The following is a 19,560-nucleotide window of genomic DNA, read 5'->3' as shown; positions in this document are numbered from 1 at the left end:
GTCCAGTCTCAGTAGCCAAGAGTCTGGTTAACACAATCCTCACCCTGATCCTCCTTCCTCCCACCATGGAGAGTCTTGCCAAACGAGTGATCCCACACTCGGATATTCCGAGGAGCTCTTTTCAGCACCATTTCTTCATTTGGGCCTCTCGACAAGCCTGCTTGAAGAGGGACATGAGATCTTGTGCCCTGATTCCCAAACTCTTGAGCATCCACAGTCACAAAGAAGATGACGGTGGGGAACGGGAATTCGTGTTTCACGAGGTGAAAGATGATGATGAGACACATTTGCCAATAAGTCAACGGCAATTAGTGTCTCAAGAGGTTGATGATGAGTATGAGACACAGTTGTCAATCACTGAGGTTGTGGTTAGGTCAACAAGTCAGGAGGATGAGCAGAGTGAGGAAGTGGAAGAGGAGGTGGTGGACAATGAAGTCACTGACCTAACCTGGGAAGGTGGCAAGCCGAGCGAGGACAGCAGTACAGAGGGGGAAGGATCCGCAGCACCACAACAGGCTGGAAGAGGCAGTGGGGTGGCAAAAGGGAGAAGTCGGGGCACACCAAACAGGCCCGCAACGGTTTCCCAAAGCACACCCTTGCAGAAATCTCCCTTACCAAGGGGTAGGTGTTTGCAGTCTGGCGCTTTTTTGAGGAAAGTGCGGATGACAAAAGAATTGTAACCTGTGCTATACAAAAATGAGCACGGGCGTGAACACTAGCAACCTCTCCATCACTAGCTTGATCCGCCACTTGACATCAAAGCACCGAAATAGATGGGCCAAACGCCTGGGTCCACAATCAGTGTCTGCGGGTCACACCTCTGTCTCTTCCTCTGTGTTACGTGCTGGCCAATCCCCTGTCGAAGGCGCAGGCCTGGATGACTCCCGCCCTGCACCTGGACCTTCGCAAGCACCATCAGCAACCACATCCACTTCCGTGTCCCAGCGCAGCGTACAAATGTCCTTTCCCCAGGCATTTGAACGCAAGCGCAAATACTCAGCCACCCACCCACAGGCCATAGCACTTGATGTGCAACTTTGCAAATTGCTGGCCCTGGAAATGTTGCCATTTAGGCTTGTGGACACTGAGGTCTTCCGCAGCCTGATGTCGGCGGCTGTCCCTCGTTACGCAGTACCCTGCCACCACTATTTTTCACAGTGTGCCGTGCCCGACTTACACCAGCATGTGTCCTGTAACATCACCCGTGCCCTGAACAACGCAGTTACTGGGATGGTCCACTTAACCACGGACACATGGACAAGTGCATTCGGCCAGGGACACTACATTTCCCTGATGGCACACTGGGTGAACGTTGTGGAGGCCGGGAGCGAGTCCTAACCTGGGATGGCACAGGTGCTACCGACACCAAGGATTGCGGGCCCTACGTTGATCAGTGTTTCCGCCAGCACCTACGTTAGTGGCTCCAACCCCCACTTCTCCTTCGCCTCCACTTCCACCTCCAAATTATCCACGTGCAGCACCAGTCAGGCATCAGTCGGTAGCTGGAAGCAGTGTAGCACTGCAGTGGGGAAGCGTCAACATGCCGTGCTTAAGCTGATCTGCTTAGGTGACAAACAGAACACCGCCGCAGAGCTGTGGCAGGGGATAAGAGACCAGGCTGAGCTGTGGCTCTCGCCACTCAACCTAGAACCAGTCATGGTTGTGTCTGATAATGGCCGTAACTTGGTGGCGGCTTTGGAGCTAGGTAAGCTCACACACATCCCATGTCTAGCCCTCGTCTTCAACTTAGTTCAGCGGTTTCTCAAAACCTTCCCCAATTTGCCTGAGCTACTGGTGAAGGTGCGCCTCATGTGTGCTCATTTCAGCAAGTCATCGACAGCTTCCGCTGGTCTGTCAACGCTGCAGCAGCACTTACAATTGCCAGCTCATCAACTGTTGTGCGACGTGAGCACGTGCCGGAACTCAAAGCTCCACATGTTAGCCACGATTTGTGAACAGCAGAGGGCAATAGTGGAATACCAGCTGTAACATGGTTGTCGCCTTTCCAGTCAGCTTCTGCTCTTCACAAGCGGGTCAGCCCACCAGCAGGCCCTCACCTACAATCTTTTAGAGGGCCAGCTCACCTGCATGACCTTGCATATAATGTTTTAGAGGGTCAGCTCACCAGCAGGCCCTACCTACAATCTTTTAGAGGGTCAGCTCACCAGCAGGCCCCCAACCATAATGTTTTACAGGGTCAGCTCACCAGCAGGCCCTCGCATATAATGTTTGAGGGTCAGCTCACCAGCAGGCCCTCGCCCATAATTTGGTCAATGGTTGACCTTGCCCGTAATGTATTAGAGGGTCACCAGCAGGCCCTTGATCCTAATGTTTTTGACATTGCCTAGGGGGGGTCCTGTGACCCCCCGTATCGGCGAATGCTGCAAACCGCAGGTCAATTCAGACCTGCGGTTTGCAGAGCTTTCGGAAGTTTATGATCTCACGGGGATCAGAAACTTCAAAATGACAGATCTTTTAATTTCTAACCTTCCCCCTGCAGCCCTCATTGTTATGTTCCGGTGGGCTGTGCGAGGGAGGGGGGTGCAGGCGATCATCCCGCCTGCCCACTCTCATTTCCAGGATGGCCGAGCGGTTTTAGCAGAGTGTCAGCACATTGCTGACACTCTGCTTGAAACGGCTGACATCTGTGCTGTGATGTCAGCTGTTTAACCCCTTCCATGCCGCGGTCTGTAGGGACCGCTGTATGGAAGGGGTTAACAGGGAGGGAGCTCCCTCCCTCTCCCATCGGGGGCTGCTGTGCCGTTTCAGCCCCCGATTCTTGACGGGATCACAGAGGGAGGGGGCCCCCTCCCTATCACTGATTAAAAATAAAAAAAATAAAATGCACTACACATGGCTCTCAGACTATGGAGACACTAAAACAAGATTTTTTTTTCTAAAATGCTGGTGGTATTGTGTTAAAGTAAAATAAATAAGAAAACTATACATATTAGGTATCGCCGCGTCCGTAAGAACCTGCTCTATAAAAACATCACATGACCTAACCCCTCAGGTAAATACCATAAAAAAACAAACAAAAAAAAAACTGTGTCAAGCCATTTTTGTCACCTAACATCACAAAAAGTAATAGCAAGCGATCAAAAAGTTATATGCATCCCAAAATAGTACCAATCAAACCGCCATCTCATCCCACATAAAATGAGCCCCTACATAGGATAATCGCCAACAAAAATAAAAATATATGGCTCTCAGACTATGGAGACATTAAAACAGGATTTTCTTTTTGTTTCAAAAATGATATTATTGTGTTAAACTTAAGTAAATAAAGAAAGTATACATATTAGGCATCACCGCGTCTGTAAAAACCTGCTCTATAAAAATAACACATGACCTAACCCCTCAGATGAACACAGCAAAAAAAAAAATATATATATATATATATACAGTACAGACCAAAAGTATAGCATCCCTCCCTCTCTTATTTTCCTCACCCCGTTCCTTTACCATTACTATTATTTTTCTGAATATGTCATTGTTATTTCTTTGAACATATGTTTTTATGAATCACATAAATTTATGGTATGTTTTTAATTGAGTGTTGATTTGCGGATGGGAGTGGTTGAACCTCAGCCTGATTATTTCAGGTGAGGAAGTCAGTCCCTCCCTCCTCTCTATAAAAACCTCTTGCAGTGTACTGGAAATTGTCATGAGTAAGGGCTAAGATTGTATTGTGCCCGAAACATGTAGACCTGCATTCCTGTACCTGGATTTTATTGAATATTGAATAAAGCCTTTGGATTACCACGAATACAAGCTGGATCAACCAATCCCTTTTTTTTCTTCAGACCAAAAGTTTGGACACACCTTCTCATTCAAAGAGTTTTCTTTATTTTCATGACTATAAAGGCATCAAAACTATGAATTAACACATGTGGAATTATATACATAACAAACAAGTGTGAAACAACTGGAAATATGTCATATTCTAGGTTCTTCAAAGTAGCCACCTTTTGCTTTGATTACTGCTTTGCACACTCTTGGCATTCTCTTGATGAGCTTCAAGAGGTAGTCCCCTGAAATGGTCTTCCAACAGTCTTGAAGGAGTTCCCAGAGATGCTTAGCACTTGTTGGCCCTTTTGCCTTCACACTGCGGTCCAGCTCACCCCAAACCATCTCGATTGGGTTCAGGTCTGGTGACTGTGGAGGCCAGGTCATCTGGCGCAGCACCCGATCACTTTCCTTCATGGTCAAATAGCCCTTACTTTCAAAGTTTTCCCAATTTTTCGGCTGACCGACTGACCTTCATTTCTTAAAGTAATGATGGCCACTCGTTTTTCTTTACTTAGCTGCTTTTTTCTTGCCATAATACAAATTCTAACAGTCTATTCAGTAGGACTATCAGCTGTGTATCCACCTGACTTCTCCTCAACGCCACTGATGGTCCCAACCCCATTTATAAGGCAAGAAATCCCACTTATTAAACCTGACAGGGCACACCTGTGAAGTAAAAACCATTTCAGGGGACTACCTCTTGAAGCTCATCAAGAGAATGCCAAGAGTGTGCAAAGCAGTAAATCAAAGCAAAAGGTGGCTACTTTGAAGAACCTAGAATATGACATATTTTCAGTTGTTTCACACTTGTTTGTTATGTATATAATTCCACATGTGTTAATTCATTAGTTTTGATGCCTTTATAGTCATGAAAATAAAGAAAACTCTTTGAATGAGAAGGTGTGTCCAAACTTTTGGTCTGTACTGTATATATATATATATATATATATATATATATATATATATATATATATATATAAATACGGTGTCAAAAGCCATTTTTGTCACCTTACATCACAAAAAGTGTAATAGCAAGCGACCAAAATGTCATATGCACCCCAAGATAGTGCCAATCAACCCGACATCTCATCCCGCAAAATGGGGTCACTTTTTTGGAGTTTCTACTGTAGGGGTGCATCAGGGGGGCTTCAAATGGGACAAGGTGTAAATAAACCAGTCAAGCAAAATCTGCCTTCCAAAAACCATATGGCGTTCCCTTCCTTTTGTGCCCTGCCGTGTGCCCGCACAGCAGTTTACGACCACATATGGGGTGTTTATGCAAACTACAGAATCAGGGCAATAAATATAGAGTTTTGTTTGGCTGTTAACCCTTGCTTTGTTACTGGATTTCTGGTTAATTTGCCATTAACTCTTGTGGAACACCTAAGGCTGAGTTCACACGGGCAAGATTTCCGCACGGGTGCAATGCGTGAGGTGAACGCATTGCACCCGCACCGAATCCGGACCCATTCATTTCTATGGGGCTGTGCACATGAGCGGTGATTTTCATTGCAGCATGCTCTATATTGTGCGTTTACCACGCAATGCAGGCCCCATAGAAGTGAATGGGGCTGAGTGATTTTCACGCATGGTTATAAGGGAAAATAGCATTTTTTAATACAGAATGCTTAGTAGAAGGTCAATTGAGGGTTAAAAAATAAAATTAAAATAACTCACCTCCTCCTCTTGATCACATAGTTGCCGATCTCTTCTTACTTCTTTAATCATGAGCTGCCGGCTAAAGGACCTGTGGTGACATCACATCACATGGTCCAATCACATGGTCTATTACCATGGTGATGGATCATGTGATTGGACCATGTGATGAGCTCAGTGACGTCACCACAGGTCCTTTGACAGGTCCTGAAGAAAGAACAGGAGACCGGCAGCTACGCGATCAATTGGAGGAGGTGAGTTAATTTATTTTTATTTTTTAACCCTCAATTGACTTTGTACTAAGCATTCTGTATTAAAGAATGCTTTTAATTTTCCCTTATAACCATGTTATCAGGGAAAATAATTACATCTACACACCACCTAACCCAAACCTGAACTTCAGTGAAGTTCGGGTCTGGGTACCACATTCAGTTTTTTATCACGCGCGTGCAAAACGCATTGCACCCGCGCGATAAAAACTGAACGCAATCGCAGTCAAAACTGACTGCAATTGCGTACCTACTCACGCGGGTTTGCCGCAATGCACCCGGGACACATCCTGAACAAATCCGTCATGCCCATGTGAACCCAGCCTAAAGGATTAACGATGTTTGTAAAATCAGTTTTGAATACCTTGAGGGGTGTAGTTTCTAGAATGGGGTCATTTTTGGGTGGTTTCTATTATGTAAGCCTAACAAAGTGACTTCAGACCTGAACTGGTCCTTAAAAAGTGGGTTTCAGAAAATTTCAAGATTTGCTTCTAAACCTCTAAGCCAAGCATCTCAAACTCGCGGCCCTCCAACTTTTGTAAAACTACAACTCCCACAATGCCCCGCTTTAGGCCGATACCTGTAGGCTATCCGGGCATGCTGGGAGTTGTAGTTTTGCAACAGCTGGAGGGCCGCGAGTTTGAGATGCCTGCTCTAAGCCTTGCAACAAAAAATAAAATGGCATTCCCAAAATTATCTAAACATGAAGTAGACATATGGGGAATGTAAATAATAACTATTTTTGGAGGTATTACTATGTATTATAGAAGTAGAGAAATTAAAACTTTGAATTTTGCAAATTTTTGGTAAATTTTGTATTTTTTTTATAAATAAAAAAGAATTTTTTTGACTCCATTTTACCAGTGTCTTGAAGTACAATATGTGACAAAAAACCTCAGAATGGCCTGGATAAGTAAAAGCAGTTTAAAGTTATTCACACATAAAGTGACACTGGTCAGATTTGCAAAAAATGGCCTGTCCTTAAGGTGAAAATTAGCCCGGTCTTTAAGGGGTTAATAAAGTTGGTTTTGGAAATTTTCTTCAAAATGTGAAAAATTGCTTCTAAAATTATAAGCCTTCTAAAAAATAAAATGACATTTACAAAATGATGCCAACATAAAGTAGATATATGGTAAATGTTAATTTATAACAAATTTTAAGAGGTATTACTATCAGTCTTAAAAGTAGACAAACTCAAATTTTGAAAATTGCTATATTTTACAAATTTTATGGAGACAAAGATCATCAGCTTAAATTTACCACATAAAATAATGTCAGATTTAAAAAAACGCTGTGCTTAAGGCAAAAATAGGCTTTATCCTCAAGGGGTTAATTAATATAGTGAGCTGCGTTTGCACAGCTGGAACTTATTGTCATTATAACAAATCCAGTTGAAATGTAACCAACTCTCTACAGAATATGATCAATCTACCACACAGCTGCTAGAAATACCCTGACATGTTTCTTGTGCGGTACTCAACAACACTTGTGCGGTGTGGTTTGTTGTTCCCACGCCTCTTTGGCGACGTCCAATAAACCACGAGGGTGTCTGCCGTATAGTAGTTCGAAGGGCAAGAACCCGGTAGAGGCCTGGGGTACTTCTCGCACTGCGAACATGAGATAGGGCAGAAGAAGGTCCCAGTCCCTCCCATCCTTAGACACCACTCTTTTTAACATCTGGTTAAACCTCTCTACCAGGCTATTCGTTTGCGGATGATACACGGATGTCCGTAACTGTTTTCTGTGGAGCAACTTACAGAGTTCCTTCATGACCTTAGACATAAATGGGGTCCCTTGGTCAGTTAGAACCTCCTTAGGCAGACCCACTCTAGAAAACATTTCCATTAACTCCTTAGCTGTGAGTTTGGCTGACGTATGACACAGTGGCACCACCTCCAGGTACCGCGTTGCATAGTCGAGGATGACCAGGATGTGCTGGTGCCCTCTAGCTGACTTCGGTACTGGGCCTATGAGATCCATAGCGATCCACTCGAATGGAACCTCAATAATCGGGAGAGGGACTAGAGGACTACGGAAATGTGGCTGGGGGCTGGTTATCTGTCAGGTTGGGCAAGACTTGCAATACTCTTCTACCTCTCTGAACACACTGGGCCAGTATAACCGCTGTAAAATCCGGTCCTGCATTTTCTGCTGGCCCAGGTGTCCCCCAAGAACATGTTGGTGGGCTAACTCCAACACGAGCTTGCGATATGCCTTGGGCACCACCAACTGTTCAATATGCTCGCCCCGTAGTTTATTTACCTGGTACAGCATCTCCTGTAGAACCACAAAACGGGGGAACATAGATTCGGCCCCCGGTTGTTGCGGCTTACCCTCAACTACTACCACATTCTCCCAGGCTCGGGATAAAGTCGGATCCTGGTGTTGTGCAGTACCGAAATTATCCCCAGAGACATTGAGGTCTGCCAGCTCAGGACCAGGCGGCAAGTCCTCTACTTCTCCCACCATCACACTTAACGGGGTTGTCTCCCCCTCTTCCACCGAAGTGGCGGTTACTCCTACTGCTGGCCCCTCTGACTCAGGTTCCCAAGGTTCTAGCCTCCCCCCTGAGCCAGTCCACTCTGCTAGGGTTACATCTGTCTCCCGGGTATCGGTAACTTTCGTATCTGGGGAAGTCTCTCCCAATTATCAATTCATACGGTAACTTTGGTAACTCGACAGCCACCTCATGCAGCCACCATTGACAGAGAGACCAGGGTGGTGGGATACTCCTTTAAGTCCCCATGAATGCAGACAACTCCAACTCATCGGCCAGTATACTCAGCCGGCCGCACCAGGGCAGCTCTTATCAGGGACACCAGGCTCCCTGAATCCAACAGTGCCACCGCAGTGTCCCCCACTTCCACCTGGCACAGGTGACTATTGTCTACAGTCTCGGAGGTACCTGTGGCACATAGCTTTCTGGCATACAATGAGTGACGGTAGCCATAGTTGGTATCCATGGGTTCACCCCAATGGGGACAGTCAGCTCTTATATGTCCAGTTTCGTGACACCGCCAGCAGACCACCGGGGCTGGGTCTGCAGGGGGTATGTCCCGGGCGTGTTTGGCTGGCACCAGCTGCCGGGTTTGGAGTGGAGATTTCCGGGGTTTAACTGGCTCCCTCCCAAAAGAACCCCCCTGCAGATTTCTGGTGGCCTCATAGCGCTCCACCAGGTCGACCATCTCCAGAGCATTATTCGGAGACACCTGGCCGATCCAGTGCTGGAGAGGGTACGGAAAAGCCCTCCAAAACACATCGCCAACAGCCGATCCAACATAGCAGTGGGAGTCAACATGTCAAGCTGCAGCCATTTTTGCAAACGGTGCAGCAGATCATAATATTGTGGTCTGGCGGGTTCAGCCGGGTTAAATTCCCACTGATGTACCCTCTGGGCCTGGACCAATACATTCACCCTGAGTCTCGCCAGGATCTCACTTTTTACTGTCGGGTAGTCAGTCGCCTGATCATCGGGGAGATCAAACAATACTTGCTGGGGATCAGACACCAGGAACGGAGCAACAACCTCAGCCCACTGGTCTCGGGGTAACTTTTCCCTCACAGCCACTTTTTCGAAGACCGCCAGATAGGTCTCGACGTCATCCGAGGGGGTCATCTTCGGAATTGCTGCGCGGACAGCTTTCCGGTAGAGTTGAAGGAACACCTGGATGTTTGGGTTCGAGAAGTTCAGCCGAACTTCCCGGAAATGTTCGGGTTCGGGATCCGAACCCGATCGGAACTTCGTCCCGAACCCGAACCCCATTGAAGTCAATGGGGACCCGAACTTTTGGGCACTAAAAAGGCTGTAAAACAGACCAGGAAAGAGCTAGAGGGCTGCAAAAGGCAGCAACATGTAGGTAAATCCCCTGCAAACAAATGTGGATAGGGAAATGAATTAAAATTAAAATTAAAAAAATAAAAATGAACCAATATCAATTGTACAGAGAATCTGGCTTCACGTCAGCAGAGAATCAGTCTCTTCATGCCATAGCAAAGAATCTGGCTTCATGTCAGCAGAGAATCAGTCTCTTCATGCCATAGCAGAGAATCTGGCTTCATGTCAGCACAGAATCTGTCTTCATGTCATAGCAGAGAATCAGGCTTCACGTCACCCACCACTGGAACAGGCCACTGTCACACATTTAGGCCCCGGCACCCAGACAGAAGAGAGGTTCATTCAACTTTGGGTTGCCCCGCAATATAATGGTAAAATGAAATTAAAAATAGTATTGAATGAAGAAGTGCCCTGGAGACTGGAGTAGAATAATATATTGTTAAGGGGAGGTAGTTAATATCTAATCTGCACAAGGGATGGACAGGTCCTGTGGCATCCATGCCTGGTTCATTTTTATGAACGTCAGCTTGTCCACATTGGCTGTAGACAGGCGGCTGCGTTTGTCTGTAATGACGCCCCCTGCCGTGCTGAATACACGTTCAGACAAAACGCTGGCCGCCGGGCAGGCCAGCACCTCCAAGGCATAAAAGGCTAGCTCTGGCCACGTGGACAATTTGGAGACCCAGAAGTTGAATGGGGCCGAACCATCAGTCAGTACGTGGAGGGGTATGCACAGGTACTGTTCCACCATGTTAGTGAAATGTTGCCTCCTGCTAACACGTTCCGTATCAGGTGGTGGTGCAGTTAGCTGTGGCGTGGTGACAAAACTTTTCCACATCTCTGCCATGCTAACCCTGCCCTCAGAGGAGCTGGCCGTGACACAGCTGCGTTGGCGACCTCTTGCTCCTCCTCTGCCTTCGCCTTGGGCTTCCACTGGTTCCCCTGTGACATTTGGGAATGCTCTCAGTAGCGCGTCTACCAACGTGCGCTTGTACTCGCGCATCTTCCTATCACGCTCCAGTGTAGGAAGTAAGGTGGGCACATTGTCTTTGTACCGGGGATCTAGCAGGGTGGCAACCCAGTATTCCGCACACGTTAAAATGTGGGCAACTCTGCTGTCGTTGCGCAGGCACTGCAGCATGTAGTCGCTCATGTGTGCCAGGCTGCCCAGAGGTAAGGACAAGCTGTCCTCTGTGGGAGGCGTATCGTCATCGTCCTGTGTTTCCCCCCAGCCACGCACCAGTGATGGGCCCGAGCTGCTTTGGGTGCCACCCCGCTGTGAATATGCTTCATCCTCATCCTCCTCCACCTCCTCCTCATCCTCGTCCTCCTCGTCCTCCAGTAGTGGGCCCTGTCTGGCCACATTTGTACCTGGCCTCTGGTGTTGCAAAAAACCTCCCTCTGAGTCACTTTGAAGAGACTGGCCTGAAAGTGCTAAAAATGACCCCTCTTCCTCCTCTTCCTCCTGGGCCACCTCCTCTTTCTCAAGGAGACATAGAAGTGGTATTGTAACGCTGATAACGGCGTCATCGCCACTAGCCATGTTGGTGGAGTACTCGAAACAGCGCAACAGGGCACACAGGTCTCGCATGGAGGCCCAGTCATTGGTGGTGAGGTGTGTCTGATCCGCAGTGCGACTGACCCGTGCGTGCTGCAGCTGAAACTCCACTATGGCCTGCTGCTGCTCGCACAGTCTGTCCAGCATATGCAAGGTGGAGTTCCACCTGGTGGGCACGTCGCATATGAGGCGGTGAGCGGGAAGGCCGAAGTTACGCTGTAGCGCAGACAGGCGAGCAGCGGCAGGGTGTGAACGCCGGAAGCGCGAACAGACGGCCCGCACTTTATGCAGCAGCTCTGACATGTCGGGGTAGTTGCGAATGAACTTCTGCACCACCAAATTCAGCACATGCGCCAGGCAAGGGATGTGCGTCAAACCGGCTAGTCCCAGAGCTGCAACGAGATTTCGCCCATTATCGCACACCACCAGGCCGGGCTTGAGGCTCACCGGCAGCAACCACTCGTCGGTCTGTTGTTCTATACCCCGCCACAACTCCTGTGCGGTGTGGGGCCTGTCCCCCAAACATATGAGTTTCAGAATGGCCTGCTGACGTTTACCCCATGCTGTGCTGAAGGTGTGTGGCTGACTGGATGAGCAGGTGGAAGAAGAGGAGGAGGAAGCTGAGTAGGAGGAGGAGGAGACAGGAGGCAAAGAATGTTGCCCTGCGATCCTTGGCGGCGGAAGGACGTGCGCCAAACAGCTCTCCGCCTGGGGCCCAGCCGCCACTACATTTACCCAGTGTGCAATTAGGGAGATATAGCGTCCCTGGCCGTGCTTACTGGTCCACGTATCTGTGGTTAGGTGGACCTTGCCACAGATGGCGTTGCGCAGTGCACACTTGATTTTATCGGACACTTGTTTGTGCAGGGAAGGCACGGCTCTCTTGGAGAAGTAGTGGCGGCTGGGAACAACATACTGTGGGACAGCAAGTGACATGAGCTGTTTGAAGCTGTGTGTGTCCACCAGCCTAAATGACAGCATTTCATAGGCCAGTAGTTTAGAAATGCTGGCATTCAGGGCCAGGGATCGAGGGTGGCTAGGTGGGAATTTACGATTTCTCTCAAATGTTTGTGAGATGGAGAGCTGAACGCTGCCGTGTGACATGGTTGAGATGCTTGGTGACGCAGGTGGTGGTGTTGGTGGTACATCCCATGTTTGCTGGGCGGCAGGTGCCAACGTTCCTCCAGAGGCGGAGGAAGAGGCCGAGGCGGCGGCAGCAGCAGCAGAAGAGGCCAAGGCAGCAGCAGCAGAAGAGGTAGCAGGGGGAGCCTGAGTGACTTCTTTGTTTTTAAGGTGTTTACTCCACTGCAGTTCATGCTTTGCATGCAGGTGCCTGGTCATGCAGGTTGTGCTAAGGTTCAGAACGTTAATGCCTCGCTTCAGGCTCTGATGGCACAGCGTGCAAACCACTCGGGTCTTGTCGTCAGCACATTGTTTGAAGAAGTGCCATGCCAGGGAACTCCTTGAAGCTGCCTTTGGGGTGCTCAGTCCCAGATGGCGGCGGTCAGTAGCAGGCGGAGTCTCTTGGCGGCGGGTGTTCTGATTTTGCCCACTGCTCCCTCTTTTGCTACGCTGTTGGCTCGGTCTCACCACTGCCTCTTCCTCCGAACTGTGAAAGTCAGTGGCACGACCTTCATTCCATGTGGGGTCTAGGACCTCATCGTCCCCTGCATCGTCTTCCACCCAGTCTTGATCCCTGACCTCCTGTTCAGTCTGCACACTGCAGAAAGACGCAGCAGTTGGCACCTGTGTTTCGTCATCATCAGAGACGTGCTGAGGTGGTATTCCCATGTCCTCATCATCAGGAAAAATAAGTGGTTGTGCGTTAGTGCATTCTATCTCTTCCACCCCTGGGGAAGGGCTAGGTGGATGCCCTTGGGAAACCCTGGCAGCAGAGTCTTCAAACAGCATAAGAGACTGCTGCATAACTTGAGGCTCAGACAGTTTCTCTGATATGCATGGGGGTGATGTGACAGACCGATGGGCTTGGTTTTCATGCGCCATCTGTGCGCCCTCTGCAGAAGACTGGGTGGGAGATAATGTGAACGTGCTGGATCCACTGTCGGCCACCCAATTGACTAATGCCTGCACCTGCTCAGGCCTTACCATCCTTAGAACGGCATTGGGCCCCACCAAATATCGCTGTAAATTCTGCTAGCTACTGGGACCTGAGGTAGTTGGTTCACTAGGACGTGTGGCTGTGGCAGAACGGCCACGTCCTCTCCCAGCACCAGAGGATCCACTAACACCACCACGACCATGTCCACGTCCGCGTCCCTTATTAGATGTTTTCCTCATTGTTCCCGTTCACCACAATTTTGAGAATGGCAAATTTGGGAATGGTTTTTCAACCCAGAAAAAAAAGTGTGCCTTTATGGTCACTACAAATAACTTGACCAGCTAAAACAGTAGAGATTTGGTTAAATAGAGATGTGAGGCCTGTTTTTTTTTGCGCTGTGTGACAGGTATAGGTTTAATCACAGAATCAGATTTCTATCAGCACGCTAGCGTGTGTCTTAGGTTTTTCTGAATGACACTATCACTAGCTTCAATGTAAGATATTCTGTTTGGGATAGATTTCAAGTAGGCCTCAAATACCAGAAACTAGTTATTTTGAGAATGGCAAATTTGGGAATGGTTTTTCAACCCAGAAAAAAAAGTGTGCTTTTACGGTCACTACAAATAACTTGACCAGCTAAAACAGTACAGATTTGGTTGAATAGAAATGTCAGGTCTATTTTTTAGGCGCTGGGTGACAGGCTCAACTTGCCCCTGATGTAATATATGGCCAAAAAATAACCACACTGTTGATGGTTAAATGCACTTGGGTGACACAGGCTCAGCCTGCACCAGATGTAGTATATGGCCAAAAAAAAACCAGACTGTTGATGGTTAAATGCACTTCGGTGACACAGGCTCAGCCTGCAGCTGATGTAGGATATAGCACAAAATAACCACACTATCGATGGTTAAATACACTTGGTGATAGCTTGTGCTGGCGCACCACAAGTCACAAAATGGCCGCCGATCACCCCAGAAAAAAAGTGATCTAAAAACGCTCTGGGCAGCCTCAAAAAAGTGAGCAAGTCAATAATAGCACTTCAATGATCCACAGCTGCAGATCGATCACAGAATGAAGTCTTTTGGAGGAGTTAAAATGCCTAATCTCGCCCTAACGTCGCAGCTGCAACCTCTCCCTATACTGATCATAGCAGAGTGACGTGCGGCGCTACGTGACTCCATCTTAAATAGAGGCTGGGTCACATGCTGCACTGGCCAATCACAGCCATGCCAATAGTAGGCATGGCTGTGATGGCCTCTTGGGGCAAGTAGTATGACGCTTGTTGATTGGCTGCTTTGCAGCCTTTCAAAAAGCGCCAAGAAAGAGCCGAACACCGAACCCAAACTTTTACGAAAATGTTCGGGTTCGGGTCCGTGTCACGGACACCCCAAAATTCGGTACGAACCCGAACTATACAGTTCGGGTTCGCTCATCCCTACTTTCCGGGCATCGTGGATATTTTGAGACGCTCCCTGCCTCACTGCGTTTGCCCGCATCCGACACCAATTGTGGGGATTTGCTCTGGTAGACAGACTTGCGGACGCAGTACAGAGGCAATGACAACGTCTTTAACTTAAACAGTGCAGTATTCACACAGACGTAAAGTGACAAAATAACAAGTTCAAGGAAAAACAGTCACCTTGAGTCTGGTGTTTGTTCACACCAGGCTGCAGCACATAAGTCCTTGAATGAAGCAGTAGTCCACGTGTTTTTGTCCTCAAACAGTGTAGTATGCCTTAATCCCAGCCCAAACTCTCAAGCTCCAACGCCGAGACTGACAGAGCGCCACTGTCAGATGGAGGATAATCCACACAGCTGAACATGCTGGCTGGGTTTTTATATCCTAGCCCAAAATCCGGCCTGGAACCATGGGGAACAGCCACCCACCCTGCTCTTTGGCTGCTCCCAATAAGAACTGGCCGGATCGGCTTTACAGCCATAATAACAGCTGAAGTGTCAGCCTGCAATTGCAAAACTGACACTTCAGGGAAAAATCCGGTTCTTACCTCACCGAGGCCAGGAACCTCGGTGACACGTATCTTCCATCAATGACGGCTCCTTGTTCCTTCTTACAATTGTTATATCCATATTAGCAGACACCAGACCTTATGTTTCAAATAACTTTTACTATACAAATGTCATTGTTGAACCAGTGATATTAAAAACATTTCTGTCTTTCAGGCTCCATTCACACGTCCGTATAATAGGTCCGCATCTATTCCGCAAATTGCGGAACGGGTGCGGACCCATTCATTCTCTATGGGGACGGAATGGATGCGGAGAGCACGCTATGTGCTCTCCGCATCCGCATTTCCAGAACGTGCCCCCGAAATTCCGGTCCGCGGCTCCGGAAAAAAAACAGAACATGTCCTATTCTTGTCCATAATTGCGGACAAGAATAGGCATTTCTATGGGGTGCCAGCCGGGTGTATTGCGGATCCGGAGACTTAGGTGCTAAAAAATAGGCAGGCTGTATGTTCCACATAGACTTCTTCAGCACTCAGTAGAACTCTGACGAGGGACTATATTCAGCAATGCTCAGAGTGTTGCTAATGAAAATCTTTACACCCTTTTTTCTAATAAAGAGTCTGATTGGTTCTATGGGTAACTAAGCCAGTTCTACTTTACACCAGTTTGATAAATCTCCCCCTGAGACTGCAAGCTTTTAAAAACAGCTATATCTCTTCATGAGGCAGAAACCTAAGTGTTTCAAAAGAGAGCACTTTCAATCTTTCAACAACAAACCTTAATACAGACCTAGAAAAATATCTTACCTCACTACCCCACTGATCCATAGTTCTCACGAAGTTGTTGTAATCCAAGAAAACCAGAGGATTATAGGATGATGGGAAAGCTCCAAGAAATTTGTATGACTTACCCTAAAAATAAGTTTCATTATTAATATGTATATAAATTAAATAATCTGCAGAGAGATTTATCCGAAGTAAAACAAAACAACAACAGTTCTGTCATTTCATATACATATGCATTAAAGCCAAACTCTGGCTATCATGCATTATTTTTTCATGTCACCCTTCTTTTCTTTCTTTGGTGCTTACCCTTCAAGGCACCATAATGCAACTTCTTTGACCAGAATCACAGGCTACACAGGATAACTACTGGAGACCACCATTCTTGTGTGTATAGACAATGTTCTCACTCATGCGGTAAATCACTGACAGCTACTGTAGGAAAACAGAGGCCATCTAGAAATATTTCTTAGGACATGCAGATTTTTGTTTTTTTAATGTAGTAATCATTTTAGAGAAAGTGGTTTTGCTAATATACTCAATGTGAAGAATGTTCATCCCTATTTGCACTTCTTAGTAACTGTGGCTGTAAGTTGGGATTTATATTCATACCCTTCTCCATAGATTCATTATGTTCATATATAAAACTGGTCAACTCTTAAAGGGATTTTCTCACCCCACTAAACTTTTTTTTTTGTGTACTTATAATCCCTATACTGCGATTTATCCATACATAATGTGATTAATCATTTTGGTTCAGTAGATTCTGCTAAAAACATACTTTTATAATATATAAATTACCTGTCTACCAGCAAGTAGGGCGGTTACTTGCTGGTAGCAGCCGCATCCTCCTATCATAATGACGCCCCCTCCGCATGTTGATTGACAGGGCCAGCGGACGGGATCTTTCTCTGCTGGCCCTGTTTGCATTCAAAATCTGGCGCCTGCGCCGTACCTGTCTTCAGTCGGCGCAGGCGCACTGAGAGGAGGACGCTCGCTCGGCCGCTCAATCCTCAATGCGCCTGGTGTAGATGTGACGTCATCGGCGCAGGCGCATTGAGGATGGAGCGGCCGAGCGAGCATCCGCCACTCAGTGCGCCTGCGCAGATTGAATACCGTTACGGTGCAGGCGTGAGATCTTGATAGCAGACAGGGCCAGCCAGAGAAAGATCCCGTTCGCTGACCCTGTCAATCAACATGCGGAGGGGGCGTCATTATGAAAGGAGGATGCGGCTGCTACCAGCAAGTAGCCGCCCTACTTGCTGGTAGACAGGTAATTTACATATTATAAAAGTACGTTTTTAGCAGAATCTACTGAACCAAAATGATTAATCACATTATGTATGGATAAATCGCAGTATAGGGATTGTAAGTACACAAAAAAAAAAAACTGTTTAGTGGGGTGACAGAAGCCCTTTAAAGAAGTACTTGCACAAAAAATTGTGTTCTCTAACCTGCAAAAAAGTATATGATGTAAACTGTAGTGAATGTAATCTTCTCATCAGAGACTGTATTTGTGAGTTATAACCTCCCCTCTGATCCTCAGCCGTCATGTGACCAGCTCTCTGATCTCCAACTGATACAGAACAGGAAGTCAGTTACTTCTCTATTTATTGAGGGCCCTATAGGAATACACAGAGAAAATGGCTTCCTGTCCACACATAAGATGCTGTATTATTTGGAAAATCTGATAGCTGGTCACATGACAGCCAAAAAGTAGAATGGAGGGGATAGTTCATGAATGAGGACTCTGGTAAGAAGATTACCTTTACTACAAATTACATCATGTACCTTTCTAGCAGGTCAGAGAATACATTTCTTTGCAGGAGTTCTTTGTTAAAGATGATCAATTGGCTCCCCTGATTTGTTTGTTTTAGCACATACAGTACATGCATTGCTCATAAAATGTTAATTCTGAAGCATCTTTTATCAGGAGCTGAAAGGTGGAATTTTGATAAATCTCCCCAATGTTCTACCATGTTCTCCTAGAAATTTATGAATAAATTGATAACAGGGCGTTACAATTCCTCTTATTGATAGGGTCTATGCATGCACAGTCTCGTGTCCAAGTGCTAATTGGACAATGAAAGTTTGTACAGTGACAAATCCCCATCATCCAGTTGTCAATTTAATTGCACATATTTAAAAATACCAGATGAACGCCACAACACAGAGATTTCTTTAAATAAATGACCTATAAATTGGTATTTCAAAAGAAATGCAGGTACCGTATTTTTCGCTTTATACAGTGTTTACCAGTGTGCCTCCAGCTGTTGCAAAACTACAACTCCCAGCATGCCCAGACAGCCTTTTGCTGTGCGGGCATGCTGGGAGTTGTAGTTTTGCAACAGCTGGAGGAACACTGGTTGGAAAACACTGCTTTATAAGACGCACTTTTTCCCCCAAAATGGAAGCGCTCACTAGTATGCATTAGGTGCTGGGAGCTGGGTGCAAGCACTTCCGATACTGGTCTTCTTTGCTGGGGCCGGCACTGCACCTTCCTGACCCCGTACAGCGTCAGGACGTAGTGCGTGCACTATGATCTGATGCTGCATGCTGCTCCGGCCGGAGAAGAGGAGAGTGACTTCTGCCCGAGATTAAATGGATCCGCGGTGCAGGAGAGGTAAGAGTTTTTTATTTTATTCTGATCTGAGGTCTGATGGTGGTATTTATTACCCTAAAGGTTGATCTGAGGTCTGATGGGGGTATTACCTTAAGGGCTGATCTGAGGTCTGATGGGGGTATTACCTTAAGGGCTGATCAAGGGTCTGATGGGGTTCTGACATGGAGGGCTGATATGGGAGTCTGATATGATGTCCTGATATTTATGGGGGTCTGATCTGAGGATCTGATATGAAGACTGATGAAAAATATTTTTTCTTATTTTCCTTCTCTAAAATCTGGGGTGGTCTTATCATCGGGTGCATCTTATAAAGCGAAAAATACGGTATTTACTAAAACAGACATGTTAGAAGAGATGGCAGTCCTCTTTAAATAGATTGTTCCATTATGACACCTGTCATGAGAGAATTCTCTGTGCATTAATGAAGAGGCAAACATGCATGCGTTTCCACCACTCCATTCAACCTCTTCACCATCTCTGGCAGCCCAATAGAGCTGAATAGACAAGAGACCAAATGCATGACTCTGGCCTCTGTTTTGATGATTAGTGGAGGCCCCAGTGGTCGGAACCCCGACTATCAGACTTTTGTTGTGATGGAACAACCTCTTTAAGGCTCCATTCACACGTCCGCAAAATGGGTCTGCATCCGTTCCGCAATTTTGCGGAACGGGTGCGGACCCATTCATTCTCTATGGGGATGGAATGGATGCGGACAGCACACAGTGTGCTGTCCGCATTTGCGGTGCGCGGCCCCGATCTTTGGGTCCGCAGCTCCGCAAAAAGATAGAGCATGTCCTAGTCTTGTCCGCAGCTTGCGGACAAGAATAGGCATTTCAATGGGGGTGCCGGGCTGGTGTGTTGCGGACCCGCAATTTGCGGGTCCGCAACACACCACGGACGTGTGAATGCAGCCTAAGGATAGAACACATTATTTGAAAGATATGCACATTTTTTATTATTGCATTTTACATATTTTGGGCTAAAATAATTGTTATGCAATTGGTCTTTGTAAAAA

The 19,560-nt window shown here is 46.9% G+C and overlaps 1 protein-coding gene across 1 annotated transcript in view; it reads right to left on the bottom strand.

The window, feature by feature from the left end:
- LOC120994922 (amine oxidase [flavin-containing] B-like) overlaps nucleotides 1-19,560 on the bottom strand; it is an 85,306-nt gene that overhangs the window by 48,814 nt on the left and 16,932 nt on the right. The window contains exon 4 of the mRNA XM_040423811.1: nucleotides 15,947-16,051. Coding sequence (XP_040279745.1) covers nucleotides 15,947-16,051 — 105 coding nt within the window. The remainder of the gene's footprint in view (nucleotides 1-15,946; nucleotides 16,052-19,560) is intronic.

The sequence above is a fragment of the Bufo bufo genome, chromosome 3 (genome assembly GCF_905171765.1).
Source record: "Bufo bufo chromosome 3, aBufBuf1.1, whole genome shotgun sequence".
NCBI classification, from domain to species: Eukaryota; Metazoa; Chordata; class Amphibia; order Anura; family Bufonidae; genus Bufo; species Bufo bufo.
This window is presented reverse-complemented; position numbering and strand designations above follow the sequence as displayed.